The following is a 26866-nucleotide window of genomic DNA, read 5'->3' as shown; positions in this document are numbered from 1 at the left end:
GCATTCAACGCGTACTTCACATTATGTTGAGCCTAAACCAGGAGTGACACAGTGGGAAATGAAGTAAACCGGCTGTGCCATTCAACATGGCCCATCCTGTCCCCAGCGCGTGTTGGATGGGCGTCCAGCTCGCAGCATCACAGCTGGAGAGGGCCGGGCTTTTTGTCGGCCCTGCAAGACTCGGGAGCGCCGAGAGTCTTTGTTCTACCTCAGGCAAGACCATGAGGTTTCTAACCAGAGATCTGACACCTCAACCTTCCTGCTCCTAGTGGCAGCGACGACCGGGCGACGGGGGTGCTCTTTAGCAGGGCGGTTCTGCGGAGCATTTGAACGGGGACAAGACGGGTTTTCAAGCTCGTAGCGGGCGCTGCGGTGCCCAGCAGAGCCTGACCCTACGCCCACACCCCGCACCCCCCAGCGGACCGGCATCACCGGCTGCCCCCGCTTAGCACCTTCGCCCTGTTCGCTCCGCTTCCCTGTCCGCCCGCTGCCGGCACAGCCACTTCAGCCGAGTCGGGAGCGAAGCAAAGCGGGGTGCGCGGCGGCCGCCCTGCCCCGGAGGGGTCCCTGTGAGGGACCGGGTGTTGAGCGCCGCCGGGCGAGGTGGGTCTCGCCCCCCTCTGCCCCCGGTCCTCCCCAGCCCGGCGGCCGAGGTGGGCTCCCGCGGAGCCGCCACCGCCCACCGTCCGCGGCGAGGCGGGCCGGCGGGGCCAGGGGGCGGAGGGGGAACGGCGGCGCACGGCGGCGAGGTGGCTCGGCAACCCTCCCGGAGGAGCCCGGCCCACCTCTCCCGTGCAGGCACCCCCTCCTCCCCGCCCCGAAAGAGGAACTCCCCGCCCGCGCAGCCCGGCCGCGGCGCAGGAGAAGCGGCGGCGGCAGCGGCGGCACCGCGCCCGCCCCTCCGCGCACCATGGCGGAGCAGCGCCCGCCGCCCGCCGCCGCCTGAGGCGCCCCGCGGCGCCGAGCCGAGTCCGCGCCCATGGCGGCGGCGCCGCCGCCCGCCCTCAGCTGGGCGCTGCCCCTGCTGGCGGCGCTGGCGGGCGCCACCGGACCCCAGAGCTTCGAGCTGCCGGGGGCCCCCATCGACAACATCGAGGTGAGCGGCGGCGCCGTGCTGGTGGCGGGCGGCAGCTGCCTCTACGAACTGCGGCCCGAGCTGCGGCCCCGGCGCCGCGTGGTGCCGGCGGCGGGGCAGAGCTGCGGGGAGCCCCCCGGCATGCGCAGCAACCTGCTGCTGTACTACGAGGAGGCCGGCGGGGTGGGCGTCCTGCTGACCGGCTGGACCCAGGAGGACGGTGCCTGCCAGGTGTGGGAACAGCCGTCCTACCGCCAGCGCTTGAACGAAAGAGAGGTGGTCAGTTGCCTGCCCGATGGCTCCACCGCCGGCGTCGTCTTCCAGCAGGCCGGCGCCTGGTACCTGGCTGTGGCGGCCACCTACTCAACTAGCGCTGACACGAACCACCTGCGCTGCGAGCCCTCCAAGTCGGACAAGGAGACTGTCATCACGGTGCGCAGCATGGTCAACCTGAAGTCCAAGGAGGAGCTGGGCATCATCAAGCGCAGGGAGGAGCCTTTACACTTCGTTGACGCGCTCCAGTGGGGGGATCACCTCTTCTTTCCCTACTACACGTTGAAGGCCAGGTCGGGCAATGACACGGAACCACCCAGCATGGCTGTCCTGCGCCAGCTGCGCCCCTCAGAAGGTGGCCTTACTTTGCAAGGGCACGTCTATTTGGACTGCGGCTGCAGGAGCCTCATTGTTTCCTCCAGCCTCGTACGCCAGGGTGAGCGGGGCTGGTGGGTGGGTGTTTTCCGCCACAGCCACAATGCCAAGGCCTGGAACACCACCGCTGTCTGCATCTTTGAGATGGAGGAGATGAAGGAGCAAGCCTGTGCATCCACACACTTCAATATGAATGGGAAGAGCTGTGTAAGTCTGGACATCGTTTTGCTAAGCTTTCGTCCTCCACGCCCTTGTTGACACTGTTGTTGTTGTGGCTGGTGTCCCTGTGCATGACTCGTGGGGTGTCCCTGACGGCACATGAAGTTTGTGGGGAACTTCAGAGCTGCATTAGGCTTTGCACATCAGCCCTGGCTCTGTCAGCCCTAGTGATTTCTCCAGCTCTTCCCGTTACTAAAAAGCTGTTTCCTTACCAGATCCCGAAGTGTTCTTCCCACCTATCTGTTGGAAAAGATGTGTCTGAGGGAGCACCTGAGGGCATCCTGAGTCAGGCTGGGGTCTTAGGCTCGTTGCTCAGTGTGCACTTTCCTGCCTAGAATTAGTTGTACTTCATTTTATTTTCCGTACAGCCTTGTTCTGTGCATTCATATCTCATGTCCTTGCAGCTGCATCAAAAATGAAAAAAGGCCCATCAAATTGACTCCTGTGCACTGGGTTGTATGCATTGTTATCCCTATTGCTCACTAGTTGTCTGTGGTTGCTTGTTCAGTGGTAGGTGTTTCCCGCGCCTCTCAGGATTGGCCTTACCTGGGAGGGCTCACAGACAACCCCCCAAACCCGTATGTGTGGTAGACAGGGATAGGCGATACCTCCTTGTTGTTGCAGTGGTTACATTTTCACAGGCAGTGGTATCCTATGGAGATCCCCTGGTCAGCTACTTCAGTAACACTCTCTCTTCAACTCCTTCCTCCTTTTGAGGGTGAGCTAGGCACAGGGAGGGTGGGATGGGCAAGGGTACTGGCTTTGTGGTGGTCTCGGTACTAAAGAAGTTAACTAAAAATTAAATTCAAGAAGGTAAAAATGTAATTCAGGTGAAGAAGGTGCTTTTGCGAGGCCTGTCCATGCTCTTAAGTTACACTCAGAAGTCTTTTCAGACCTGTGGCAAAAGGAACACTGAAAAGTATCAAGAGGAATTGTAAGGGATCAAGCAAGCCTTCATAAAGCAAGCCCAAAGCCTTTTGCAGTTCCCCCACCATCCAGGGACTTTGCAGCTTAACCCCTGAATCGTTGCTGTGTTAGGATGGGAGTTTGTTGGAAAGTCCTTGAAAGAAGTGTAGTAGGTTTACTGTCACTTCTTGGCTTCCCAAATCTAACTCATAGCGGATTGTAGTGCTGAGATTTTTCCAAATTACCAGAGGGCACGTGTGATTCAGTCTGCTCATCTCCCTATTGAGTTGCGAGACTATTGCCAGTGTTAGAGGACATAGTTGTGAATGAGAACCCCATACGTGGGTGAGACAACTGTGCTGAAGTAAATAGTGAAACTGACTACGGAGCCAGAGCCAATCCTTTGCTTTCCAGTGCTAGCTTATAGCTTACTGCACGATGTCTGTGCTCTCACAAGGCAAATTTCCAGAATGAATTTTAAGTCTCATCCTGATCCCAAAATACCTATGTGCTTGTTGGAATTATAGTTTGTATTGTTTGTTCCTAATCACTCATGAAGTTTATTTGCGAGGTGCTTTCTGAGCCTGCAAAACAAAACAGAAAAAGAAACGTCCCTGGGCAGTAGATGCTTTATAAATGCTTTACAAAGCTCCATGCAAGAAATTTCAGAAGTGTCTTACGGAGTTCATAGAGTAACATAATGTGGGTAAGGTGAGACGTATTTCTGCGCACAGGGGAAGTCCCTGTCCCCCTTGCCTCTCAGGGTTTGAATATGAAAAATCAGTGATCCACTTGTTTCAGGATTGGTCTGATTCAGATCAGACCCCCGTGACTCCAGAGTTACTTTCGTGTCCTAAAAGGCTCACCCCCCTGGGAATTTAGATTATATGTGGTACAGTGCTGAAGTATCCCAGGTTTATGAGTCATTAAAAGGATGTCCCTAACTATGATGATGTTATTAATCATGATATTTTGGCAAAATAAATACAGTATACCACTGAAAGAAAAGTGGTATTTTAATATTTTGTGAGGTAGCAGGACATCTGGATCCTCTGAAGTAATATGACCTGTAACATTAAATGGCTAATTAGTTTCCTTTGTAAGCTAATTATATGTGCTTATGGTGTATAAACATAGAAATAAATGCATGTAGTTCAGCTTTAATATTTTTTTTATACTACAGAAGGTTAGGCTAGGCTATTGCAGAGTAAGTTTGGAGATGACAGGCCCATATGCTGCTTCTTCTGGGTTGTTTTAGACCAGATTCTTCCACTGTCTCTCACCAATTATAGGAGTCCCTGCAAACATGGAATATGCTCTTCTTGGACTCAGAAGCACACGGGCTTCAGAGCTGACAGGAAGATGGAGTGTGGCACATCTGTCAGTGTGCAGCTTGTTGAGGTGTGTGCAACAGCTAGCAGAAAGGAGTGCCTCGTAGCACAGGACTGTCATGAGTACATTGTACTACCGTGTGTAGGAATGGCAGCAAGCAACTGTACTTAACACGTGCTTTAGAGTCCGGTCCTTTAAAGACAGTGTTGGTCCTGGGTGAAAGAGTGTGTTGCAGCTTTATAAGTGCTTGGAGTGCAAGACCTGTGTGGTGCTTGTGGTGAGTGGACCATGCTGAATATTAGTCTGGCTTTTGCATTGCAGATGCCATGTGTTGTAGGGTGCTGCAGGTCTTAGTCTTCTTTGCTGGGAACACTTGAATGCTGGAGCTCAGGTATGATGTGATGGGATACACAGATCCCAGACACAGACTGTCAGTTTATGTAGGAATTGAAAATACAGGGATTTTTTTTTCACTGCAGGAATACCGTATATAGTTAACATATACATTAGGTAGTAGTGGCAGTTGTTTTCCTTCTGATCATGTCACCCTTCAGATTTCTGTAATTATTCTGATTACCTTTAGGCAAGACATCCTCTTACCCGTCTACACTCACACAGCTGCATGTATTTGCGCTGTGTTGACACTGTGTTTCTCAATAGGGCACTGCAAGAGGGACTTAGCCCTGGGGTATTTGTGGTCCTAAATTCCCTGCTATGCTACTGCTGCATGTTCTGCTCTGAAATCATTCCTGTAAGGTACTGAGCTTTCTGGCCCTAACCCAGTGAAGCACTTAAGGACATATTTAACATTGGGTGTATAAATAGTTCCATCATCTTCATGCCCATACATTTAAAGTTAAGTGTGAACTGGAGTACTTCACTGGGCTGGAACCAAATTGCTCTGCATCCTGTAGGAACTCATTGTAGGTGTGTAATCTCTTTAGCCTTGCATTGCCTCTTAGGCCAAAGTTCATTTTTGCATTAAGTTTTAATGCTGGATTAGAGTCTGTCACTTAAAATTAGTGATTTTTAAGATCCTTGCTTAGCAACTTTACCGAGAAGTATGTGATTGCTACAAATTCTGTGTCATTGCTGCTTATGAGAACTAGCTAATCCCATTTTTGTTTTGTGCAGTAGTGTGCACAAAGCGTTTTGTCCTAGTTGGATGTCTTCATTCTGGACATATGCAGTACTGGATTCCCAGAGACATCATCCCTAACTAGCAAGAGGCAAGTGGTGTTTTAGATGAAACTACTCTGAAAGTGTTTTGCAGTTTTATATTCAGCTTTTTTTCTTTGATCCACACGTCCCTTAGTTTTGAATATATCTACTTATGTACACTGTCAAGGTGTATGTGTTCACGGACTCTCTGGCATAACCTGCATGTACGTAAGTGCACTTCTTCACAATTTCCTTAGTTAATAAACCTAAATTTGCCAAATCTCGTTCTGCATTTCTTTTCCAAAACCTGACTGAGAACTAACAAACAGAGAAGGAATGCTAGAATTTGTCACAAATTTGCTGCAGTAGCAGCAAGTAGAACTTTAAGAAAGGCTTTTCTTCTCTTGTTCTGTAGCTGAACAGGAACTACTAGGATTTCAGATCTCTCACAGAGATCCTAGGATCTTGTAGATCACAGCCAAGTAGATGAGTAGGAGAGGCTCTCAAATTGGAGAACATCAACAGGAGAGATGTGGAGTGTTACCGCAATGGCAGTGACAAATCTGAAAATTGGTTTTGCTGTTAAAATGCATGGGAAGAAAAGGATTCTACAATTTTTGAGAGAAAAAATAAAAAAAGGTGTTAGGCATATGCCTGTAAGGCAGAGAGAAGTTGCCGTAGTTTATATTAAGGTGTTTATTTTATGATGTGCAAAGGCCAAGTAGTTGTGACAGTTATAAATGATAAGCTATTTTGCTTGGGTTTTCATCTGCTGTTTAATGCAAGTGAACATATGTAACAATATGTTTGAACTTTTTCATTTTTCAGTGGTTGATAAATATAAAGGTTGGTATATTCCCCTTAATTTAACAAGCATGGTTTGAAATCCTAGGACATATCTTAGCTGGTATAAGGTCTATTGAAATGAGATTCTGAAGTCAACAGTCATGTCAGTTTAATCACGGCCATTAATTTGCAAGAATGACAAGTGAATTTGTGTGGTAATTCATCCCAAAGTGATTCATGGTCTTTTATTTAAGGAAAGAATTACAAACTTCTAAATATAATTTTGTATCAAAATTGATCCTGTAATTAATTTTCCAGTAGTAAAGTCAGTCTCCTGTGTATTACAGACTGCTAGTATTGCATCTGATGCTTGATGGATTTCTAGAGTTAACATTTCTGAAGTGAGTATTTCTGTCTGGTTTCAATGAGTTTTCAGTTCATCCTTGTTAAGTGTGGGAAGTAAGCCGTGGGAGACTCATCAGCTCTCAGACTCCAGGGATAGAGACTGCACAACCTCTCTGGACAACCTGTTCTGCTTGATTGTCCTCATAGTGTTGTTTTTTAATCTCCTGTCCACTAGAAACCTCTGCTGTTTCAGTCTGTGTCATTGTCTCTTGTTATCTTACATACACCTCGATCGAAAGCCTGGCTGTGTTTCCTTGGTCCCTCTGAAATTGTCTCTTCTGTAGGCTGAACCAGCTTAGTTTTGGAAAAGACCTTTAAGGTCATCGAGTCCAACCATTAACTCAGCACTGCCAAGTCCACTACTAAACCATGTTCCTAAGCACCACATCTACAAGTCTTCTAAATGCTTCAGGTTGGTCAGGCATGATTTATCCTTGGTGAATTTATACTGGCTTTTCCCAGTCACTTTGTTCATCTTCTTGTGTCCTGAAGTGGTTTCAAATAGGATTTTGTCCATGATTTTCCCAGGGAAAAAGTGAGAGCGATCATGTGAAGTTCCCTAGGTAATTCTTGCCTTTTTTGAAGATGGGTACAGTATTTAAATGTATTCAGTTGGAGACTTCCCCTGATCTCCTCAACTTTTGAAATATGAGAGAATAGCCTTTCAGCCTCATCAGACAGTCTCTCAGCATCTTCCTACAGATCCCATCTGTCTTCCTTAAAACTTCTAAAAGCTGAGATTTCTTGAGAGATCCATGGCTTAATCTTCTTTCAGTACTTCTAGTTTCTTTCCTCCTTGAACTCTGTATGTACAAAGGAGTGCAAGATATTGCTGGTGAAGTCCAGCACCATGTCTGCTTCCACTGTCAGTAAATCTCCTCACCTATTCAGCAGCTGGTGTGCATTTTTGTTGTTTATTCCTTTATTGTTTGTGTGGTGGTGGAAGTTTTCCTTGTTGCCCATAACACGCCTTGCCAGTTTCAAAATCAGGCGAGCTTGGATTTTCTCAGCACCTGTGTGTTCAGACAGTTCCTCCTTAGTCACTTGTTCCTGCTTCCACCTCCTTTATCCTGTTGTTCTGCAGTGTAGTTCAATCATGATTTCCCTGCTTAGCTAGAGGCCATCTAATATGTCTGCCTGTTTTCCTGAGTTTTGTGCTTGGAGGAGATTGTCCTGAAAGACCTGCTAGCTTTCCTGAGCTCCATTTCCCTTCAAAGCTGCCTCTCAGAGGATCCCACAGACCATTTCCCTGAACAAGCTGAAGCCTGGTGTCCAGCTCTGTACTCTGTTGTTCTTTCCTCAAGTTCTTAGGATCATGAACCAAGCTGTTTCATAGTTACTACAGTGGAGGCTGCCATTGATTATCACATTTCCAGTCAGTTCTTCCTTGTTCGTGAGTAGCAAATCCAGAAGAGCATCACTCTTCACTGACCTCATAGGGTTAACAAAGCCTGGGGTCCCATCTCATTCACTTTGCCCACAGAGCTTTGTAGTCCTCATCTGCACTAGCCAGTATCTTTGGTGTCCACATGGATGTGCAAAAATGGGTAATGTTCCAAGGAATGGAAAATTACTGGCAGTCTCTCTGCAATGTGATGGGTAGGTTGCCCTAAAAAAAAAAAGAAACCTGTTGTAACTGACTGCTTAGCAAGTGTGTTCCTTCATCCCTCACAGGAGGGAATCTCCAACTACATTCACCCACCATGTTCTCTTGCTCTCTGCTAATGCTCTGCTCAAGCTTAGTTGGTTTCAAAGCCTTCCTTAACAGAGCTTGTTCTCCCTCATTGGTTATTATGACACTTTACCAATTCTGTGAACTTAGATCTGAGGGCAGAAAAGGAGCCTTTCTGCTGCTGTGAGAAGCCACAGATTTCTAGCTTTCCCGTCTCAAGAATCTCCATCAGCATCTTGCTCAAGCATAGCCTCTGACTGTCCCTCCTGCCTTGCATCATGAGCCTCAGGATCTTGCCTCTGCAAAGCCTCTCTGAAGACTGATTTCCTGGTTCCTTCTTGATTTTTTGCAGTCTGCTTGCTTGGGCAGGTTTGTCCACCTAACACTGCTATGCAGTGCACAAATTAAAAAACCTCCTGGAAATAAAATTTTGGAACAGTTATCTCCTCACTTCTTTACCTGGATAAACCTGCATGCTCATTGCATGCACCAATATTTAAGTTTTTTACCCTCTGATGTAGTAAAAATTGATGCAGGTGGTTAAAGGATGGTAAAGTTAAGAAAGAAGGATGATGCTCCAGAAGTTTTTCCCCCCCTAGGAAAAACATCTTTTGTATTGTTCCAGTGTTGACTATTGCTATACGCTACTTACAAGTCTCATGTCCTTTTGTATAGCTGCATCTGTTCTTTTACTCTGATACTCAAACCCTTTATTTTTACTTTTTGGACAGCTGCAGTATGATGCGTGCTGCATGAGCTAAAAATGCTGCCCTTTCCTCTGAGGCACACAATGTAAAATAATCAGGAGGAAATCAAGACAGCAAGTAGAAATGTGAATATGGTTGCTGCAGCTGAAATCATACGGAGATAAATCTGAAAATTAAATGCAAAATAGAAAATGAGTATAAATACCTTCCATGCCAATAACCAAACAGCATGGTGAGATGAACTTAAAAGCAATATGTAAGTTAATTCACGAGATCTCTGGGCTTACCTGTGCATGTGAATATTTTGGGGGGCTGTAGAATAGAACAATTAAAAAAAATGGGTCTTATAGGGCAGTATTGTCTTTTCTTTTGATTTTCTTGGTTTTGTAGGAACCAAAAATGTTACAGGATATAAAAACAGATGACCATGGAGATGAGTGACTCTTCAAGTATAAAGGAAGTTTAGACTGTAAATGCATTTTTAAGAATGGATTTAGCTGTGAAAGAAGCAGCTTGGGAAGACCCTACAGTGCTGTAACCCCATTAGTCACAGTGGAAGAGGTAAAAAGGCTTGTTAAAACAATAAATGCACGTGGAAAAGGGGTGACAGAATGGTGAAAGCAGCAGCTGCACCCTGGAGGGAACAGGCAAACTGGAGAAATAGGTTGCAAAAGAGAGAAGGCAATTTTTGTTGTGACTGCCCACCGTCTGAATTCCCCCTCTTCTTATCCATATTAGCTCAATGTCACGTTGACCCTTCCTCTAGCAGGCATAGAGAGGGGAGGAGACTTCCACACTTGTCAGTATTGGTTCTTCAGTCAGATGAGGAGAATGCACTGATATGACACTGGTTATTTTACTAGTATGTGGGTCAAAATAAAATCTGACAGCAAAGCTTTTCAGAAACTGGGTGAGTACTCCTCTTTTCTGTGATCTTGTTGTACACAGTGTGCAAGAAACCTAGGGTAGTTTGTCTTCCTTACACTACTACATGGTGCACTGCAGAAAAAAAAATTCCTAATTTTGGTGGAAATGAAAGCCTGGAAGCTCCACTTCCTCACTCCTTAGCCTGAGTGAAGACTCATTGTGTGCACCAGTCCTGGAGTTTTGTTACCTTCTGATCTATTAAAAGAGTGAATTAGCTTTTTCCACCTTAAAATGCTTGCAATCACACCCTGCCCCACCCCCCATATCTAACACAGACCTCCATGGTACTGGATTCTCATGCCCAAGTGGGTTTTACTGAAGTTCTGTGCCAGTGTATGGCAGTTTCTCTGCCTTCTTATTGCTGCATGAAAAAGAAATAGTATATTACTAGGGTTAGGGTTAAGGTTGAGACAGTGAAAGAGCCCAGAGCCCCCAGGGCTGGAAAATGCATTCCAAGAGGATCGTGGCAGGGCCCCAACATTGCTGTCTCCACACCTTTTGATTCCGGGTTAGAGTTAGGGTTAAGTTTAGGGTTTGTTAGGGTTAGGGTTAGGGTTAGGGTTATGAAAGTGTATCAAGTATGTGAAAGTTAATCAAGTCTTTTTTTTCTCCAAGTGGCTGTTCTTTCGAGCTAATTAAAATAATTCAGATGTCTCAAGAACATCTTAATTGACTTAGTATTGCAGTTTTGAAAAACTGATGGAAAGACTTTTTGGGATTAAGCCAACGTCCTAGCATGCAAGAGATTTGAATTCAGCTGTTAGTGTTGGGGTTCACTTCATAATTTTGAGAAATGCCTTCACCTTTCTTCTAAATGTCAGTTTTGATGGTCCATCCTCACACTTTATATGGTGCATTAAAGTGATTCTTGCACTCAGTGGGTTTTTGTAGGTTTAGGAATCTGTCCTTGAGGCTGAAACTGTGGGCTTTGTAAGGTGATGTACAGCTTGTTCCCAAGGACCCGGTCCTACCTGAGCTCTTGTCCCCTACTCCTTGTCCCATCTCCATGCATGCTACTCTTTGTGCCAGCACTGGTGTCCGTGCAGCCACATGTTCATGTGATGAGGAGAATGACTCAAATGAAGATTTAAATGGGTAGGTAGGTGGATTTACAGACCATTTTCTAGGCGCATAATTTCCTTAACAAAGCTCACTGGACAATGTTATAGAGGGGATGGGGAGGTAAAGCTTGGGTTGGGCCCATTTGGAGAGCAGGTGGGATCACACCCTTGGCAGTATCTGCCACAGAGATTGACTAAAAGGAATTAGAGGACTTTAAAAGTGAGTTACTACTTGCTAGGGAGATTCCTTGGCTTCTAGGGAGTTCAACCAGTAAATGGTCTTATTATCACACATGTAAATTTCCTTTCAGCACTCAATCATCTGCAGTTGGGGTTATTTGGTTTGGTTTTTCCTTCCATAAGATACAGGGATTTCCTGCATGATGTTTTCTTTCATGAGCTGCTTATGCGTTTGCCACTTGACTTCCTCCAGCTTGGATGGAGAATTGAGGGTAACATGTTGATTTTAAGGTTCACACAGCTACATTACGTTCTCCCTGATGTGAACTTTATACTGCTTTATATTATTTTTATATTTATGCAATACTCAAGTCTCAACTTACTTTAGTGTAAAGGAGGACGCAGCTTCATGTCTTTTGACACACACAGACATGCACAGACACACAGTCTATTTGAAGTGTCTCCTTTCTGCAGAATATGTGCATGCCCATAAAAGTGGTTGCGGAGTGTATCTGTAACCTTCATGGTAGGTGCAGCCAGGTGATGACAAAGGAAGGCTTCATGGAGAAGAACTGGCAATTCAGAATAAGCCCAGGACATTATGTCCCAAAAAAGAGAGATTCTATTGCAAAGTAACTTACTGCTGCTGGGCCAAGTCTGCATCCCAATGAAGTCAGTGATTTAGCTTCAGTAGATGTAATCTTTGTCACAGATGTGACTAGTTGCCATGTATAAAAAACGAGTTTCATGTGCCATTTCCAATGATATGTTGCTCTGAAATTGTGTCAGAATGAGAATGTTACCCAAAGTATTGTCTTAAGTTGGGCTCTCTGAAAATCTTTCTAGGGATTCTTCTTTTTCTTAAAGTTTTGGAGTGTAGGTGAATGATTTTGTGATACATTTTTCTTGTATCTGATTTTCAGGAGGCACGATCAATCAAGAAGTTACCTACCTTGATTCACTCTGGATTAGTGGCTGTTTATGGCACAGTTGTTTTGAATCGAATAGTTCTCTTTTTGGGAACAGATGATGGACAGTTACTGAAGGTAAGATGAGTGTGGCAGTTCTGCCCTTTTCCACCAGCTGCTGCTGTGTTCAGGTGGGTAAATGGTTCCTTGTTTAGGCACTGTATTATAAACAGATATGATCCCCTGAGTCTCTATTTCTTTTTTGTTTGTTTGTGGAATAACTGTTGTATTGTCACTTGGAGAGCAAGATAACTTTGAAAAGCAATTATGTATCCTGCCTAAAATTCAAGGAAACATTTCATGAGACTGCTAATGCCCACAGTATTAATTTATAGACTGCAGAGTTCTCAGTTATTTTGTCTTTTTTTTTCCTTCCTTGCTTTGATTTTTCAGTTGAAATATTAAATATTGTTGGATTTTGGAAGCATATTTGTTTGTTAGCCTATCTGTTTGATGTGAATAGCTGTCTGTTAGAGAGAAATATCAAGATTCATTTTGCCTTAGCTTCTCAGTAGTTGACCTACACTAACTTACATCAATCACCTGGAAATGAAAGTCATCTTATCTCATTATCAAACATTTCAACCATCCAGTCAAATGTCTTTTATGCTTTAATTTTTTTCTGGGTTTTGCAAGAATGTGGATTTCCTGTCTACACTGCGAAGGATGACTCTCATTCTTTGTCTTTATTAAGCAGACATTTGGAGAGGAATATAGTAGAGACCTTGAAAAGTTTTTGCCCATTTGATTTCATTGTGCTTTTGATAGTGAAAAATGAAATTGAAGTGTTCTCTGTCTCCTTAACACAAAGGAGACCATGAACACATCTCCTTTTTTTAGTCATGAAAAAGCAATGTGGGTATGCTTATTAACTTGCAAAATTAAGTTTCTGTGGTCTCTGGTTCCCTCGAATTCTGTGCGAAGAGTGATGCAAAATGGTAGAGCTGGGCGAGGTAAGAAAAAGAAATACTATCATGGATGTATGTTTACAGAAGCCACAAAGAAACTTGTATAAGTTCCTTTTTGCATTGCGAGTGTCTGGATGTTAATTTGTTTTCTGAAGGCCAATGCTTTCTTCTCCATTCATAAGAGTACATAACTTTGGGGTATAGGCATCTCTCCAACATTCAGTTTCTGCATCAATAAGGAACATGCTTGGTGGAGGGCATGTTTCATGCACTAAAGCAGTGCCAGATTCAGAGCAAAATGTGTCTGGCATGGATTTTTTGGAACTTCTGTTCTGTTTTTTTTTCATCTTTCTCCAGTGTGAGAACCAGTGCAGTAGGTGAATTGAATGAGGGCACAGTAATTCATCTTAGAATCTTTGATGTAGCTGAAATTAGGCTTGTGTTTAAAACGTTGACTGATCGGTAAAAGAACTTGTGAATAATTTAATTCTGTGTTTTAGGCTATTCTTAATGAGGATATGGAATCTAATTGCCCAGAGGTTTTATACGAAATTGAGGAAGAAACCTCCGTTTTCCATAAACTTCGACTTGATCCGGTGAATAATAACTACATCTATCTGTCCTCTGCCAATAAGGTAAGTACAATATTTAATAAAATAATAAGTTTGTGTAAACTACTACTTTAAGGATTTTTACCACTGTAAAGGGAAGAATGAGTTTGGGTCAGAGTTAGACCTTTAATATCCCACTTTACATCTAGTATCTGGTCATGTTGTCTAAATTTGAGCATCACTTCTGCAGAACTCAGAAGAGTTTCTGCTGTCACGGTGTTGCCCAGTGTTGCTATGATCCCGCAATACCTTTAATCCCATCCTTATTTTATGCCATTCTGTCAAGAGAGTATTTGGTTTTGTTTTTCCTGGAGGCATCATGCAGAATCAACTTGGAGATAGATCTTAATTTGAGAGATGGCTTTAAAGTCTTAGTTGTTATGAAATCAATGATAAAGCTGAAATCTGTGATAAAGTTCCCATTGTCTTCAGTTACACATAGACTTTATAAGAACAGAACAAAACAAAAGCACAATGAAAAGTGAGTAATGTGTATGCATAGAGAGGCCAGGAGATCAGCAGTCACTGAGAGCTGCTGCACGTGAGCAAATGTGTTGGAGCTGCATGTCAAGCAGTGAGTGGCTCCCAGGAGCCGGTGCAGTTGTTCCAGCACATCCTGCAGCAGGGCTACTAAGCAGCAACTCAGAAAATCCCTTTGTCTCACCAGCAGTGGAGAAGATGGCATTGAAAACACAAGGGCTGGCTGTCCATCTAAGCTGGACAGGATTTCACACAGCACTTAATTACCTTCATTTACAATAAGATGACTTTTCCAGCAGCGAGCATAGCATTTTGGCCTGCTGTCTCAGAGTGGGGGTAAATTGTAGGAGAACCCCTGACTGATACAAATCATCTATCACAAATGCAGAAAAAATCAAAATTTCAGTCAAAAGTATATGTATATTTTCAAATTAAGACTTGAATTTTCTTTAGGTTTGGTAAAAGAGCAGTTGTTACAGAGAAACAACAGCTTTTAGAAATAAATATGCCTCTCTGATCATCTCTTGGAACTGAACTAAGGCTTCTACACTGTCTTTTTTAACTTGCTAGTAATCTAGGATTTTGACTAGTTTCTGAACTGATTATCTCACGCAGCTTCAGATAAATTGCATTTTACAATATATGGATGGCAGAAAACCATATATCCTTGTTTCTGTTCGCAAAATATAGGAACTTTTAATTCCTGCAAATTTGAAAAAAAAAAGATTTGAATTAGTTTTTCTTACTAAGATCATTAATTCACATTGTTATTAATAGTGTTACTTGTATCTGTATTCAGTATTTGTAATCAGCTTTCTCTTTTTCTTTTTCCTTTCCTTTTCTGAAAATGGCTGGCTAGGATATTCAAGCTGAATGTACAAGTATAGATACATACAATATAGCCACAATTATCTACATTTACTTATTGAAATGGCATTTTCATGCATGCTAAGCAGTTGCATGCGTTTGTTCTAGTGTGCACATGCAGTAACCTGACATGGTGATGCAAACACAGATGCATTTTGTTATGCGCATGCATTTTTGGATGCACCTTCATCAATCATTTAAATATCTCAGTTCTGAGGAGAGGAAAATGGTGTTCTGCTAAGCAGAGCATTATTTGTAAAATGTACCTCCTTTCTATTATTATCTATAATTCACTATGCTAATCAGTCTTTCTTGCATTAATCTGCCCATGCTGGCCTTTGAGTAGTAGAACCAAATTGTTGTTGTCAGAGGTGTTTCATTATCTGATGGCAAAATACAGCGTGTGCAAAATAGGCTGCCTATTTCTATCCAAAGGTCTTCTGGCAGAGGGGAATCCATAAGGAGACTTCCCCAAAGGAATTGTGCTTGGTTGCTGTCAGACTTTTAATGGTAACCGTTAACTTCCCTGTTTATGGAGGGTATTTTAATTCAGTGTATTACTGCATTCTTCGGTTTCAGGTGAGAAGAATACCAGTAGCAAATTGCGGTAGATACGCTTCTGAGCAAGAATGCTTATCTGCAAAGGATCCCTACTGTGGGTGGTGTTCTTTGAATCAAAGGTATTTTTTAATATTTTAGACTGTCATATTTATTATATTAGAGCATTATTAGTCAATGTACATTTTGGCTGGCTTGGGGCTATTCAGCATCATGATTTTATCTACTGAATTTTTATGGAATCAGTCATAGCCATAAATGTGAGACACTTTCTTGTCATGTGAAAGGGAACTCTGCACCTTTTAAAGACTATGTAACCCTCAGATTTTTGAGATCTACCCACAAAATATATGTTGGGCTAAGAATATTAAATTGTTTTGCTTTTACAACAGATATTTTTGCTTTCCAGATTGATTGAGAGATGAAATTGTATACTGGTACTTGAAGCATCTTAATAGCTGGGACCATCTTGTATGTGAGAATGAGAAGAGTGCTCAGATGTGCTTCAGTATAGTTCCTTGCTTTGAAACCTCTGCCTTTGGTTTAGGCCAAAGGAGAATTTCTTTCTAACACTTCATTCATACATTTAAAGCAGGTTTGAAAGCTATCTCTGACCTGGACTGGAGAAATTCTTCGGTCATCAGGCCCAGTCTTGGCAATTGCAAGCAACCACACCATGTTAAACTAAAAAAACTTATCAAGGACCATCATAAATTTAGATAGACCTTTTGTCCTCCCTGTCCTGGTTGTGTGGCTACCTAACAGTCTGATTTTTCTTCTGGTTAAAATATGTCTGCTCATTTTCATCATGTGTGTGTTTATGGACAGGTTATACTTGTTATGGTGCTCACATCACCTTGGCCTAAATAGGTTTCCCCCCTCCCTTACGCTTACCTCTTCAATATTTTTTGTGGAAGCAATCTCTCTCTTTGCTTTTATTTTGGTGTGCTAAAACAGCAAACTTCACTGAGATTGTCTCACATAGGATACTCCTTTCTTACCTCAACTCCATTAACCCTTCTGTGAAATTTATGCATCCTTTAAAAATAAGGATGGCCAGGACTGTCACATTGTTCTGGAAGAAATTTCAGCTATGCCTTGCTTAATGTTGTTTAATCAGGGTGTCCAGGAAGCATCTTAGTGTGTTCTGGGAATCACAAACGTCTTTTTCATAACAGCATCACATTGATGGGCCACAATCATCCATGATCAAATAGTGCCCCCAGGTCCTTCTCTTTCTTTGTTTTCTTTCCAGCTGATGAGTTTCCAGTCTATAACGCATGGATTGTGAGATTTTTACTGCTCTAGGTACATGTTCTTGTACTTTATGCTTTGAAATGCCATCTCATGATGGTTATCTAAGTTTTCCTGTGTGATATTCTTATCTTCCTCTACATGATAATGTTCCCAACTTTGTATCATCAGCAAATGTCGACAGTGTAAGCCTTCTCTTATGCCAGTTTGTTCACTGATTAAAACCTTAAACCAAAGTGACTATAAGATGGATTTTTGACGAATTTCACTAGTAGCCTTCTTTTAGAAGGTTAAAACTACCCATTTTGGTTTGTTTCAGTGTAAACATGATTTTGCTGAAGACCTGCTACTGTATGTTTGCAAAGATAGTTATTGGAAGAGAGTAGGTGTTTATTCTGTAATATATTTTCTTCAGACTCTCTTTTGCTACCTTGTTAGAAACTGTGTGTGTAACGGTGCTAAGCTTTTCAGGCTTTTAGTTACCTTATAAGGAGTTTGTGACTAACAGTTATTAGTCAGGGAATCCCCTGCTTTTGAGGGGAATCACCAAAAGTTTCCACCTAGTTGAAACAGAAATAATTTACTCTTTTGGTGAAAAAATGAATTACTATAAGATGGCTCCTGTTCAACACCCACATAATTTTTTACTGTTAAACACTTTGCATCATGAAATATTTGGTTTGGGAAGAGAGAGCTCTGAGCAAACCTTTAGAGAAAAAGACATGTTTTTAGCCAGTATTTTAGTCAAAGTCCATATATGCCCACTAAAATGATATATTCTGTAGTAATTTTGAGATCAATGATATGTTTTGTGCTTACAGGGAAATAAACTTTCTATAAAATGCACACTCCATTTTTAAGTAAAACTTGCTAGCAATGCTAGTACCTCATCTTAAAGACAGCATGAACTGAAATCCAGTATTTTAAAAAATCTGCACATCCATCGCAAGAGAAAACAAAATTAAACAAAACATTTCTACTGTTCCTATTTCTGCTCTTTCTTCATTAGCAACAAATATATAAATTCTCCTTTTCACTTATGATCATTCAAAACAATTAGTCATAGCATTGTGTGATTTCTTTTAATGTTTACAGGTTTTCTATAGATGAATCAGATTTACCTGAATTATGCTGAAATACAATTCTAATACAAGGCACTGATGTTTTACATGTATTTTCCATATGGATATGACACAATATGTTATCTGACAGGACCAGACTTACTTTTGAATTGGTCAGTGTGTAGGATGTAGGCTTCATTCAGGTGTTGGTACCTTGGAGAAAGAAGGAAGCCAAAACTTTCTCTGAAAGCATGTTCTCATTCCATGAGGAAATCAGTATGCTTCAGCAGGGTAGAGAGGGCAAACATTGTAGGATCTGTGGCTTATACAAGATCAGTGAAGCAGAGACTTAAGTAAATATGAATGAACCAGTATGCATAGACATTGTTTTATCATAATGGAATTAGAAGAACTCCGTTCCAGTTGTGTAGAGGAATCTTTAGTAGTATAAAGAACTAGCTTGCTGTGAAATATTTTCAAAAAATCCTCACTCTGTTTCCTCTGTACACGTATCTATGCATGTCTGAAATCTGACCCAAGGGTTTCATGCCTTTTATCTTCATACTTGTATAGGGTCCACTTCACCTTTCCAAGAAAGCCAGACTTAGTAGTTTTCTGAGTCTGTATGTTAATTTTCCTAACCATGTGGTTCACAAATAATATTTATCTGTTATATTCATTCCAATGTGCTTGCAATCGATATCAATTTTCTAAAAATAGGGATATTACAAAATATTTTCCTCTTCAGGTGAATGGAATTCATGTTACTCTTGGTCTGTGCAGGGCAATTGTGAGAATTTATTCTGAGGGGCATCAGATGTCACTGCTTCCTATGAAAATGACTGTTCTCCATAGCACAGTGTTTGACTGTTAAAGGTCAGCTTTTAGAGCAACAAAAGATGCATTTTTTTGTGACATAAAAGCAAGCACGACCCTGGCTCCTGTGTGACATTACTGGTTTTGCTATTAAACTCTGAGATTCTTCATTGCAGATGAGGGAAACAAGTTCACTGCTTGTTCCTCAGGCAGTCTAAGAAAGCAAATAACTTCGTCCTAGGACAGTTGTAAATATTCTGCTTGACAGTTTTCTTTTTTAATATTTTAATATTAGTGTCACTGAAATGCATATGCTTAATTTAGTGCCAAGTATTGCAGAATGTGTTGCCTTGCAAATTTACCTTCCTAATCCTCAGCCTGTCAGAAACTGTGGAATGTCTTTCTTCCGTGCACCATTGCTGGTGCGAGTTACCTTCCTGTACATATCTGAGAATCTGGTTTATGAACGTCTGTTGATGACAGATCTCATCCTCTGTGGTTCTGAAACTCTGGTGCTAAACTGTGGTGCTAATGGACTTTTGTGATCTCGGTAAGGTGAAGAGAGATATAAACGAAACTGAAATTTGTCCTAGTTCAGACAGTTTGAAGTGTCAGGCATATAGTCCTAATTTATTACATTATCATTACGATCTGAATATATTCAGATGCAAAGCCCTACCAGGTTCTTGTGCAGCAGGAACTCAGTTTCCTGAGTTAGACCACAAAGGAAGTGACCTTGTGCTCAACTGCATTCTAGTTGCCAACAACTTGATCTACAGAGAAGACAACTTTATGATTTCTATGGTTTGTGAGGTTATTTTGGGCATTCTGGAAAATGGTGGATATTTTTGTTAAAAGTCATTCTTGTGTTATTCCTTCTGGGGAAAAAACACATTGCTTGTGAAGTACGTTTGTGCAGTGAGCTTCTCATTAAAAATGACCATGCTTTGCAACTATATACTCATTTCTAGTTCATAGCAAAGGAATGGCTCATTAAGGCACATGTCACTGATCATATGATTGAAGCTATACATCATCTATGTTTGGTAGAAAAGTAGGATTAAAACAATATTAAATGTTACATTTATTTATAAATATTCAATAAAGGTTGAATATTTATAAATATATTATCTTTATAGATACTCAATATGAAAACATGAAGATATATTCAGTTAGCACTTACTTTAATTGCTAACAATATGAAATTACTTGGAGTTAATCTGTGAATTGTTTGTTAACTGTTGAAAGCAGGCAATATTTTAAGGATTCACCTTTCAAGCTCAGTGATTGTGCATCTAATTTGTATGCCTATGTTCTTTTTTTCTTATAACATGTTGTAACATATAATCTTCGTAGTACTTGTTTATCTCAGTGTTTCCTCATTCTTCCTTAATTTTTGTAGCGTATTTTCTGTTTCCTACAATTTGGCGTCTATAACATTTTTGTTTCCTTTGTGCCATCCTACTTCTGAAATGGATTTTATGCTTGAAGACAGAGAAATCTGTTTTGAACTACCTTTTCAAATCTGGTGGTTTTAACCAAGTGCACTGACATCAGTGGATGACAAAGAAAATTAGGAAGGAGGATGCATCTCATCAACTATATACATTTGTAGCATAGCTCTACATCTGCTCTTTGCCCCCATCTCTTCTTATACTCTCTGGAGAGAATGAGCAGCTTCTATAGTGTAGTTCATTTCATCTTTGTATGAATGTCTAAAATAGGTTAGGTGAATTGCACCCTAAAAGAATGTATTTTTCCCCGCAGACTGCAGAGGGAACCGGCAGGGGGGTGGGGTGGGGCGTGTCAGCAGAGCGGGATCGGATCTAGAGCTGTACAATGAAGAAATCAAGTTGGGGATGATGATTTCCATCCCAGGCTACCAATTCCGATGTTACTGGCCAAGCATATAATACTTGCTTAAGTCCCATGGATTTAATCAAGACCCTCAAGCATATATCAATGCATTGTAATTTATTTTGATAAGCAGAAGATTTTACTGATTGTTTTCCTGAAGCTTTTTGCAGTTGTAACCATATTCCTGTAAAAAAATCAATAGTATTTCTGTAAAACATCAATAACTTTAAATAAGTTGAAGTACAGTGTCTGAAGTCAAAGCCATGATAAGGAGGCTAGTATAATTTTATGTATACTTTTAGGTGCACATTAAAAGAAAATTGTACACATTCAAACAGCATAAATGGTTGGTATAACATTTCACATGCACCCAGTAAAGATCTGGAAATCCTGCTAAGTTTCCCTGCCAAAAATCAGGTATGTACACCCAGTTTTGTGTATGTTTGTTTATTGTGACTTAAAATGTGTGATTTTGTTGCTTATTGCAGCTTCTCTTCTTTCGTTGCCATGATCCATATATTAGTGCTTCTTACCTCAACAATTGGCAAATGTCTTGGAAATCTCAGTAAGCTCAATGTGTCAATTAGATAAGTATTCTCTTCCTCTCCTATGATGTATCCTGAAGCTACGTTTCATGATGTTGAGTCAAAAATTCAAATATGCACTATGCCGATGAAGGCAATGTTTCTGTTGTATCACTGTATCAGCTATGTTAAATATTTCAGTAACTATATATCAAGTGCATTATGTAAGTTCTGAGCTTTGTAACAAGTTAGAAAACATTCACTGGGACACATATGCTAACACAAATGCATCTTTTAAGTGCTTGATATTAGTATTTACTCTGTATCTGTTCACAGCACCCACAGCCTTGAGTATTTGATTATCAACTCTTGTGACCAGCCACTTAATCTGCACGCTATTGTTTCTGATTTCCTGATTGAATACACTAATGTGATCATATTTGTAAAGTGCTCTCGGCCAAAAACAAAGGATAATTCATTACAATACAAATTCTGTTTCATAATTAAGTGCGCTTTGGTTATGTATGCAAACGATGTCTCTCTCTGAGGATCTGAGTGTATTTTTACTCAAATATTTTTAAAGGAATATAACAGCATATAACACTGTTATAGCAAAATTCTAGTTTTAAAATTCAAAATTATTTTGGATTGCTCCCCTAACATATTGTACAAATCCATTTAATTTCTGGGAGTAAGCAATGCTGTTCCTTTCAGAATTCTTTCTGTATTGCTTCTTCAGTTAGGAGAGTTGCACTCCTTTGAGAGCCTACCTAGTGAATTCTCTGCTTCCACCACAAAAATTTTCATTTTGTACGTTTCATAGTTTGTCATCTTCTGTAAAGACAAGGTGATGACTTAGCAAGTATTACCAAAAAACTGTTGTGTTCTTGTTTTTATTGTTTTGTAGGTTGTTGTGACTGCAAATGTAAACAAAATCCTTACTTTCTGTATGATAAAAATTGTAACATCTGTTGAAATATTTTATGAAAATGTAGTGCTGAAAAATTCGTCCTGCTTCTGCAATCTAACCACTCCGATGATAACTGATAATGGTATGTTTTACTATTACATACAATTACATGTATTTAGTGCTTATTCACTGTCCCTTATTACTGGGGAGTACTGCATACAGGCCTAATGAGTATTAGAGTACATAATGCTTTTTATTAAATGTCACTGAAGAAAAATAATTCACATTTTGTCAAGTGATCTGAGTATACTCACACTATTCTTGATGATTAAAGTTTTGTTAATATGGAATCCTTTCTAGGAGTAATAACACGTTACCCTATGTCTGGAAGCACCTTCTTCCATTCATCCTATAGCAATGCAGTGTTTTAGCATTACTAGTATATTTCTTTACATTGTGCCATTAATAACTATCTAAGGAAACTTAACTGACAATCAGACTGGCTGGAGCAATGGAAGCAGTGTTGGTCTAGTGATCTCCCTTGACAAATAAACCTGTTTTAACTCTTCTCTCATCTGTAAACAGAATATTTTTTTTTGCAAGAAACTCTACTAGCGTAAATAAAAAGAGAATTTAATTACGAATGTCTGTACAGTAAATAAGCTTAAGATTTAATTAACCCTTTCAACCTAACTTAGACACTGTGAAAAAGTGATTGTTCTATGTAAAGGATTAGTAGAAAAATATATGGTTCAGGGGCAATTTGGTGGGTACATCTTTTTGACTTGATTTCATTCACCTTTCTGAATAGTTGGTTGAATCATATTGCAATGATGCCAGTACTACTTTGTTCACCAGAACAAAACATTTGTTCTCAGAATTAGAGGCCTGAGTGATTTGTATTGGATGTGTGATGCTTGTGATCTGTTTTTTGTATCTTATGAACAGCTACAAGTTCTAGAATGAGATAGTAAATAGCTGAATGTCTAGACTTTTGAGCTGAATGTCTAGACTTTTGAGCTGTTCTTTGGTCTTAAAGATCAGATGATAATCCTTCACATTAGAGTCATATTTGACTGAAGGTAGGGAAACATTCCCCTTGCATTTCTTCAAGGATCTGTATAGAACCACAAAGCCTTTTTAATAAGGATTGACCTTATAACTTCTTAAAGTTGCTTACATTAGAATGCAAGAGAGAGGGACAGATAGCAAATTGAAGGGAGACCATGTGCTTTTAAGTGACTTGGAGAAGATACAGAAAATTCAGATAAATGCCTGCCTCTATCTCTTCCTCAATAATACAGCCCAAAAGACATGGAATACCCTTCATAAATCTGATTCTCTTATAAAACCTTTGTGTAAAAAAGACGAATGAAATGTTATCCCTGACTTATAAGGATCTGTTATTCTGAAGAGCTCAGTGCTACAAAAGAACTCTCTCTCTCTCAGGAAACCCTTGCCCCTGAAGGAGGTTCCTTGGAATATTTGGATCTCAGGAGCCTTTGGCCTTTGTATGGGAAAAGCTGTTCTGGCATCATAGAAATGTTGTGTCAAGTTCCTATCCAACACTGATTTGGGAATTGAGGAGGAAAGACTGTCTGTCACTAGGAGGTGACAGCTAGAGTGATATCCATAGGTATTCTAGTCTATTAAGTAAGCTGCCTTTTGTAAACACTGTTAGTGGATTTTTGAGAGGGAAAGATGCATTAGAAAAGAGGAAAATGTTCTTTATTGACCCAGTCGCAAAAGCTATGTTTTCTTGTAATTATGAGGTATATTGTTTTGGTTCTTTGTCTTTTTGGACTAAGGCTTTCTCTTAACTCCATTAGCAGGATCTCAGAGTACAGCGTTATGGAAGCCAGCGTGCCTTGCCTTTGCTTTGTGCCAAAAATGAGCCCTTTTCAAGTGTTAACCAGAAGGCTGTGAGGTTAGCTTGTGCCTGCCAGTATTACTATCACTCATGTACTCCTATGAGCTGGGATGTATTAGTGGATAATGCAAGTGTGAAGTTATGTTTACTATTTATGGTACCTCTTGTAAGGTGACCTCAGTCTCACAAGAGAATGCACTTGCAAAACTCCTTTAGGTGCAATTTCTCAGAAAAAAACATTTTGAAAATACCTGCTTCTCGGTGCAGTCTAGTGCATTTAAAAGGTCAGCCCAGACCATATGGAAAATAAGAGGTTGCATTAATTTCAACACAGACAGAATCAGGAAACCATATTTGATGGTGTTGTTTTTAAAATATTTTTACAAACTTAAAAGAAAAGCCAAGCTTTGCCAGAAGGAGATAAATTCCTTATTTTTACTTACTAATCCTAGCAAAATACTATTTTTCTGTAGCTCATGGCTTGAGACCTTTCTCATATATTGATGTAGGCAAGTGATTTAGGCAATTGTGTGCCAACATGTCAGATTTCTGCAGATAAGTAGATTTCTGGAGATGCAAATGTTTGATGAAGGATTTCAGAATGTCTGTGTCTACTCATCTACATCTTTAAGCATTAAAATACCATCAAAATCAGATCCATTTAGTAAGGTATTTAATAGTATGAATGGTCCCCAAGGGCTGTTTCTAACAAGCAGTTCAGGTGACCTTTGCAGTGAGCACCCAAGTGCAGCAAGTGCCATGCTGACATGTGGAGCTGGGAGATGCTTCTCATTTAACAACTGTAGATGTAGCCAAAGCTGGTTTTCATCTGAATAAGCCAGGCTGCGATAAAGGCAAGGTTTGTCTACCTTTGCAAGGTAGATATACTTAAAATGTGTGTAGCTTTTCTGGATTAAAAAGCTAGCTACTTCCTAGCATAGAGAAGCCAGAAAAGTCTGCACACATGGGTTTCGTTTGATCTCAGGCAGTCATTCATTTCACAGATGTACACATCTGCAGGCTCACAGATGAAAGAGACCATGGCATAAGTGGTATATGTCTAACTCTACTTTTCGATGTGGTATTCTGCTCCTAAGAGAAGATAGTCTTTCATACCACAGCTGCCAGTGAATTGTCGGTATAGTAATTGCTAGCTGAAGTAATGGCAAATTGACTCATGCAATCATAAAAGATTTAAATAGGATGAAAATTGCTACTGCATAGATTACAAAAGGAGACTCTTGAAACCAAGTCTCTGAGACAGATAGAGACAGAAGTATGATATGTTGGGGTCTTTCACAGTAAAACAGTTTGTTGAGTTAGAAGACTTGAATTAGGGATCTGGCTGTGCCACAGTACATATCACTGTGTGCTTTCTGGGAGATGATTTTATATCCCTGCTTCATGGTAGCATTTCCTAATCTGTATCCTAACAATATTATTGTTTGTCATGCAGTGGTGGCATCAAGCTTAATTAATGAGTGTAATTAAAGCTTTGGCACAACTCAGCTGAAGGGTGCTATAGAAGGACAAATACACTTTTTTATCAGTCAAAAGTGGGAGTGAATGCATGAGAAAAGGTGCATACCAAGTAAAAGGCTGAAAGCACATGAGCTTTCAACTCTATTATTTTTTAACAGTTATTTCTTGTGATATCCAGCATATATCTAACATGAACATTTTTCCAGATTGTCTAATTCTTGAAGCATCGCTGTCCTCAAGCTCTTGGAATATCACACAAACATTTCAGTCAAAAAAGTAAGAGTCTGGTTCTTCCTAAAGTTCATTGAGGGATTGATGTGTGTGGGGTGTGGGGGACTGAAGTCATTCATCATTCTATTTTTGGTATTTCTTAAGGAACTACGTACATTTCACTGAAGATAGTAAAATCCCTTTTCTTGGCCCACTTCCTCCTCCTTCTCTTTTCCTTTTTTGGTTTGTTTTTTTTTTGTATCTGTTCTTAGAGAGCTGCTACTTCTGATGACTCTCTCATTTAATGGGACCCTGACAGCTAACTGTAGGAGAGTCATTATAGTGACTGAATCTACGATGCGTGCCTGAAGAGATAATAAAGGATGTCACAATGACATTAAAATCCTTTTTGTCCTTGGGAAAAAGGTGAATTCCTGGTACTCAGGATAAGACCTAGAATAGAGGAGTCAGGAGATTCTTTAAAAGTGACTTTGTGAAATTTTTTTTTATTAGACCCAGATGCAATTTAAGTATGGTCCATGGCTAATGAATACAATTAAACCAGAGAGTAATGTCTAATCTGCTAATATGAGTAATGAATACCTATTCTTCTGCACACATTATTTTTCAGAGCCACACTCTTTTTGAGAGCTGGCAGAGGAAGCACTCGTGCCCAGTACATGGCCTAATCCTTTATGATAGGAGGTTGTTAATATTTAGAAAGATCTGACTAATATACACTATAGATAATTACGGTATTCTTGTTCAGAACATTCCTCCTCTGTACAAAAAGACTAATCCATAGGCACCTGGGATGAAATTAACTCTTGCTTTTTGGGAAGCGGCACATCACTTCCCCGTCCCTGGGGCAACACAGGGAAGGAGTTGTCTTTCTCTAAATCAGAGCATTTCTCAGCATGTGTGGAGAGGAACTGTGCTGCCCTTGGCTCTCTTCCATGCTTATAGAGGCATTGCAAAGCAAGATAGGGACAAAGTAGTCTCCAACAGGCATCTTTTTTGGTAGGACAAGCCAATAACAAACTGGCAATACTTGCTAGCACTACTCACACAGAACAGAAATTCAAGGACAAGCTGTTAAAGAGTCAGTGATGGTTTTCTGCCCTTTTCTGGTTAAAAAGTTCTACCTGGCCACTCATGAACTGGAGTAAATCACAGCAAAATGAAACCAAAAGTGTTCTGTCTGCTTCCTGCTTTTTTTGAAATTTATGACTTTAAGCATCTCAGCACAGATTGTATTTCATAGTAGATTTCTCTTCAGAATAAACAGAACAGAACAATAGGCTTGGAGGGTAAACACAGGTTATGTGTTTTATCCATTTCATTACATGTTTGCCAGGTTGTTCTCATAGGTTTATGCTTCTTTTCTGTCACTTGAAATTTCACATTCATG

At 40.8% G+C, this 26866-nt stretch overlaps 1 protein-coding gene across 2 annotated transcripts in view; it reads left to right on the top strand.

Moving 5' to 3' along the window:
- The first annotated feature begins 729 nt into the window (after positions 1-729).
- Positions 730-26866, top strand: part of PLXNC1 (plexin C1) — a 71767-nt gene continuing 45630 nt past the window's right edge. Inside the window, exons 1-7 of one of the 2 annotated variants that reach the window (XM_064655423.1) lie at positions 730-1930; positions 12003-12125; positions 13456-13590; positions 15493-15593; positions 20762-20876; positions 21891-22035; positions 25452-25521. In XM_064655423.1, coding sequence (XP_064511493.1) covers positions 980-1930; positions 12003-12125; positions 13456-13590; positions 15493-15593; positions 20762-20876; positions 21891-22035; positions 25452-25521 — 1640 coding nt within the window. In that variant the 5' untranslated portion in view covers positions 730-979. The remainder of the gene's footprint in view (positions 1931-12002; positions 12126-13455; positions 13591-15492; positions 15594-20761; positions 20877-21890; positions 22036-25451; positions 25522-26866) is intronic. The other variant, XM_064655422.1, reaches the window with a different exon arrangement.

The sequence above is a fragment of the Pseudopipra pipra genome, chromosome 5 (assembly GCF_036250125.1).
Source record: "Pseudopipra pipra isolate bDixPip1 chromosome 5, bDixPip1.hap1, whole genome shotgun sequence".
In the NCBI taxonomy this organism is placed as follows: Eukaryota; Metazoa; Chordata; class Aves; order Passeriformes; family Pipridae; genus Pseudopipra; species Pseudopipra pipra.
Note: the sequence above shows the minus strand (reverse complement) of the source record. Positions and strands in the feature narration are given on the sequence as shown.